The sequence below is a fragment of the Harpegnathos saltator genome, unplaced genomic scaffold (assembly GCF_003227715.2).
Source record: "Harpegnathos saltator strain DR-91 unplaced genomic scaffold, Hsal_v8.6 scaffold57, whole genome shotgun sequence".
NCBI lineage: Eukaryota > Metazoa > Arthropoda > Insecta > Hymenoptera > Formicidae > Harpegnathos > Harpegnathos saltator.
This window is the reverse complement of record NW_020230393.1, coordinates 420-5,608: the sequence shown is the minus strand read 5'-3', so window position 1 is coordinate 5,608 and position 5,189 is coordinate 420. Positions and strand designations below refer to the sequence as shown.

Below are 5,189 nucleotides of genomic sequence, written 5' to 3'. Positions count from 1 at the left end.
CTCAGTCGCAACCACGCCAGCGCGTGCTCGTCGAACGTCGAGTTCTGCCTCTCGGCGTTGTAGTGACTCGGGTCCCAGCCGAACACCAGAGCCATGTCCAGCACGAACCACAACAGTTCGATCGCGGTGACGAAGACGCCGACACCGGTGGCCGCGGTGCTAAGCGACAACATGACCCGCGTGCTCAATCTGGTCAGCGCGGTCGATAACATGCGCGTTGTGGCTGCGCGAACGCCCAGAGACAGAAGCGTGCGCGATGCCACGCCGCCGAATAGTTGACCCACGAATCGCAGAGCGCGATTGTACGCCGGTTTAATCAGACGCGCGGTCTACCGCTCGAGCATCACGCTAGTCGTCAACATACCCACCTCCTTGGCGAGTGTCACGACGAAGCGACGCACTGCGTCGTGACTGGTCATCCTCGAACCGCGCAACGACACGTCGGCGTACATCGCGTCGAATTCCAGAATGGATCGATGCTCCCGGTCGACGTCGTTGCTCCCGGTCGCCTCAGTGGCTCGTTTGACGCGCCGCGGAATGGTCGCTACCTCGTCGCGATCGTACGTCGTCGATTCATCCGCGACAAGGTCGCGATCGCCGACGAAACCCGAGAACGCCGCGTCGTCGCCGTGTCGCGCGTCGCGGCGTTGCAGAAGGTTGCGCACGATGCTCCGCGTGTCCGTGTCGGCGAGAGAGCACGTGGTCGAGCCGACCCTTCCCCGTACGCGCTCGTCGCTCGCGTCGAGGTTCGCCGCTCGTTTCTTCCGTACGCGCTGGTCGCTCACGCCGAGGTTCGCGGCGGACGCGTAGTCGTCGGGTTTCGCGCGCTCCACACGGCCGCCGTCGCGATTCGTCCAGATCGTATCCTTCGACGATACACTCAGATCAGACAGCAGAACGTTCGGCGAGGGCACACCCATGCGCGATCGACATCATCGAACCACTCGCGACGCAAGAGCAACCGTGGGTCCTCGTCGGACACGGAGACCTCCGGTCGCGACGGCAACGCGGGGAACGTCTCGTCGCACCGATCCCCACCATGAAACGCGTGGCGAGCCAGTCGCACCAACGCTGACCCCAGAAACGTGTAGGACAGAGCAGTTTCCCACCACGGAACGACGCACGTGCGCGTCGCCGGGTCGAACTCCTTGGCGAAAGCCGCGCAGTATGACGAGCTCAATCGTCCCGTGGTAGCGTACCTCTCGTCGGGCTCGCCAAAGACCGCACCGTTCACGTCGTTCGGGATCTTGCCGCGCAAGACGTCCTCACCGATGGCGAAATTGCTCACACGACACTCGTCGCTCTTGCCGTTCGCGCTGCGAGCCCACGATTGCATGATGTACAAAATCAGACCGAGGTTGGCGATTTCGCATGTTTCCGACTCGGGAGCGTACACGAACAGCGCTAGATCCGCGGCCGGGGTCATCACGTCCGCGGGTGAGAGTCGAGTCGTCCCCTCGCGCCGTTTCGATCTCCTTCCCTGTCGAATCGCTCGTCGTCGATATCGTCCGTCGCGCACCGACATCGCGCTGTACTCTCGCGACGAGTAATGCTCGGCGCGCAGATCGTTCGTGGCGGAAGACGAAGCGGCGGTGAACGTCGATCGGAGATTGCGCAGAAAAAAACAGACGGGTTCGCACGCGGTGACCGACGACGAGTCGTCCAAGGGAAACAGTTTTGGCACGTTAGAGGGTGCGTATCGGTGACCCTCGCCATCGCGCTGATACGAGTCGTGACATCGCATGAACCGGCACATTGACTCGGTGTTCATCCATCGCAGAGTCACGACGATCGCTGCGTCGGCCATGGACTCCTCGTACGAGTAATCGTCGCGAGGGTCGGCCTAACGAATTCGTACCTCGATCTTCGACGCTACTCACGGACACGCGATCGCCAGATCCCACAATTGAAACAGAAGAGGGCGATTGTCGACGTAGGCGTTCGCCTGATTCTCGTCGAACTGCGTGTACGTGGCCGGCGATCGGCGATCTTCGGCATCTTCGCGTCGCGCGCCTTAGTGACTCGAAGACGCGACGCACACGGTCGGGCGATCGCGCGCGATAGAACGCGAAGAGATGATCCGCTGAATCGAACCCACATCACCGAGCGCTACGTACGATGTCGCTCTCGTGCGAATCGCGATTCTTCGTTCCGTCGATACTGTTGGAATTCGCTGAAAAAGCATCTCTTCGCGACCGTGCTAGTTCGTTCGTTCGTTCGTGAGAGAGAGAAAGAGAGAGAGAGAGAGAGAGAGAAGAATGGTTGTTTCGAGTCCGCGCATACGACGATACGCCGGTATCGCCGTCAAATCCCACGTAACGCTCAAAGATAACATTATAGATTCGGTGCATCGATAACGAGGAGAGTTATAAAACCGCGACATCGAGAACGGTTCAAATGTTCGAATCAGTCACTCGCTCGACAAGGTTGGAAGTCGGACCGAGGGAAAAAACTAATTCAACACGATGAACGTTTGTCAGTGTTCGATATACCAGCAGGTAAGTACATCGAACGATCGTACCTCTCGAGATCGATGTTCATACTCGACCGTGTTTTTTTCCGCAACGATAGCGAGCAAAGGCGATCGAGGAAACGTTCGCGTCGGACGCGTTCAATCTATCCACGGATTCGAGCGACGACGACGAATCGACGCGAACGAGCGATGCTTTGCGAGACGATTCGACGGATCCTCTCGAGCGCAACGACGACGAAATGTTGATCGCTGATACAACAACGACGGAGTTTCTCGATGACGACGAAGCAACAGTCGCGGAGCAACGATCGATGCGGTCGATGGTGAGTACAAGGACGATCGTCGCGAATACAGTGCTCGTTTTTCGACAATTAACATTTGCGTTCCCTCTCCAGTTTTGCGATTGTCAAAGGTCGGCGAAGAATCTATCGAGTTCAATGAACGCGACACTCGGAATCATCACCGATCGACAACACGAACGCGACCATGTCGATGCTGCGAATGCTCCCAGATGCGGCCCTGAATCGTTGTCCATGAACACTTCGATCAAATCACTGTTAACACTGCGAATGCTCGATGATACGATCAACGAGTTCAACGGTCTGAACGTCATAACTCGAACGAACGATCGTTCCCGCGTGCGAGTGTACAAATGTAACGACGGATTGATCGTGCGTTTAACGTATAAATAATAATAATAAAGATTTCTTTCGTACCAAAGTACGATAGTTCGTCATCATTGTCATCGTTCCCCTGAAACGCATTCGCATCCGCGCGAAAACGCATTCGCATCCGCGCGAGGACGTTCGAACGGATGTCGCCATGTGTAACGTATAGTTACACATGGCGACGAAACCGACAACCCTTCGACGTCGGGCGAGTGTCGGTTGCGCACTGGGGCGCGCTGCGCTGGACGCTGGTTGCGGGATTATCCTCGGTGTTTCGAAGTAACGCGATTGGCTGTAGAAGCAACCAATCGCAACATCGGTGTCTTTGAACGGTGAAATTAACGCCCTCTTTGTGCCTGTGGTTGGAGAAAAGTGTACAAATACCAGCGTCCAGCGCAGCCCACCCCAGTGCGCAACCGACGCTCGCCCGACATCGAAGGGCTGTCGGTTTCGTCACCGTGTGTAACTATACGTTAAACGCGGCGACATCCGTTTGAACGTCCTCGCGCGGATGCGAATGCATTTCAGGGGAATGATGACAATGATGACGAACCATCGTACGAGAGGATAATTGCAAAAATGGCACAAAAAAAGCTTTTCGATTCGTTTCTTCATTCTCAATACATCAAACGTACGAGCTAGCCACTGTGATGCTTGAACAATCGTACGCACGGGCGTTTGCGCTCGCGCGTGACAATATTCACGCTGTCGATCGCGTTGCTCATCCCTTCGCGGGGCAGTTGCACGGTCAAGGGTCTTTTTCGCGCGAGTACAATCGGCAGATCCAATCGCACGACGATCGGTTTCGTCGCTTCGTCATCGTCGTAGCATTCTCCATTCTTCGAACACGAACGATCGTCGATATTGCGTTCATTGAAGGAACGGTTATCGTCGTCGTCCTCGTTGCAGCAGCCCTCGTTATTCGAACACGAACGTTTGTCGATATCACTTTCATCGGAGGAACGATTATCATCGTTATCCTGGTTGCAGCATCCCTCGTTATTCGAACACGAATGATCGCCGATGCCGCGTTCGTCGGAGGAATGGCTCTCGTCGTCATCCTCGTTGCAAGCACCCCTCGTTATTCGAACAGGAACGATCGTCGATGCCGCGTTCGTCGGATGAACGGTTCTCGTCGTTGTCCTCGTTGCAGCATTTCTCGTTATTCGAACTCGAGCGATCGTCGATGCCGCGTTCGTTGTCGGGAGTCGACGAGCGAATGTTCTCCGAATGCGACTGCAACGAAACGGTCGATTGAGACAAGAGGTAAGAAAGGAGATAAACAAGAGAGAGAGAGAGAGCGAGAAAGAGAGATTCAACCTCACCGATGACGCGTCGTCACTCGACGCATCCGAGTCGTCTCGATCAGCCTCGTTCTCGTCGGACGAATAATAGACGTCGTTCGTGTCCAACGATTCGTCGTACTCCGACTCATCGTAGGAATACTCATCGTCCATCTTTTATCGTCTCGTCGGATCGCGAAACGAATGCGTCGTGTGAACCAGCCTGGTTTCCATAGACGAGACGGCTCTCGTTAGCACGATCAAGCGAGCGCGTCTCTTCCTTGGGTGCGACTGAACAACCGAACTGTCGAACGTTGCGTTTTATAGACCTCTTCTGGCGAGGCGGTCGTTTCGCGCGTTTCGTGCCTTGTCGAACCTGGAACATTTTCGACCGCTGATAACACCGATCGTATCAAATAGAAGAATGTGGTGGGAGGGGTGAAGTATCGAAGACAGGGAAACTCTCGTTAGCGAATCGTGAGAATCTTTATTTTTCGTACACTCGCGACGTACGTTCGTCGCGATCAATGCGCAATTTTTCATGTATTCTTGCTGCGTTCTGTTGACGCCCAAATCAATATTATATATCGCGTGCTCGCGCAACACGTGATTGCGCAGATCACGCTCGTTTTTAAAGAACGATCCGCACGTGTCGCACATTTCGTAATGCGGACAGTTGACGTTTCGGCCGACGCGTTGGAACGCCGACGACGTCGAACGTCCTCGCGCGCGTTCTCGATGGTAGCGAGCGTTCGCCCGCGACAG

At 55.6% G+C, this 5,189-nt stretch overlaps 1 protein-coding gene across 1 annotated transcript; it reads right to left on the bottom strand.

Moving 5' to 3' along the window:
• Positions 1 to 4,197: 4,197 nt before the first annotated feature.
• LOC112589659 (uncharacterized lipoprotein SSP0535-like) lies at positions 4,198 to 4,598 on the bottom strand. The gene is made up of 2 exons (XM_025303752.1): positions 4,467 to 4,598; positions 4,198 to 4,377 (listed from the first exon to the last, which is right to left on the bottom strand). Exons 1-2 carry the CDS (start codon positions 4,596 to 4,598, stop codon positions 4,198 to 4,200), a joined length of 312 nt encoding a protein of 103 aa, XP_025159537.1.
• Positions 4,599 to 5,189: the final 591 nt, after the last annotated feature.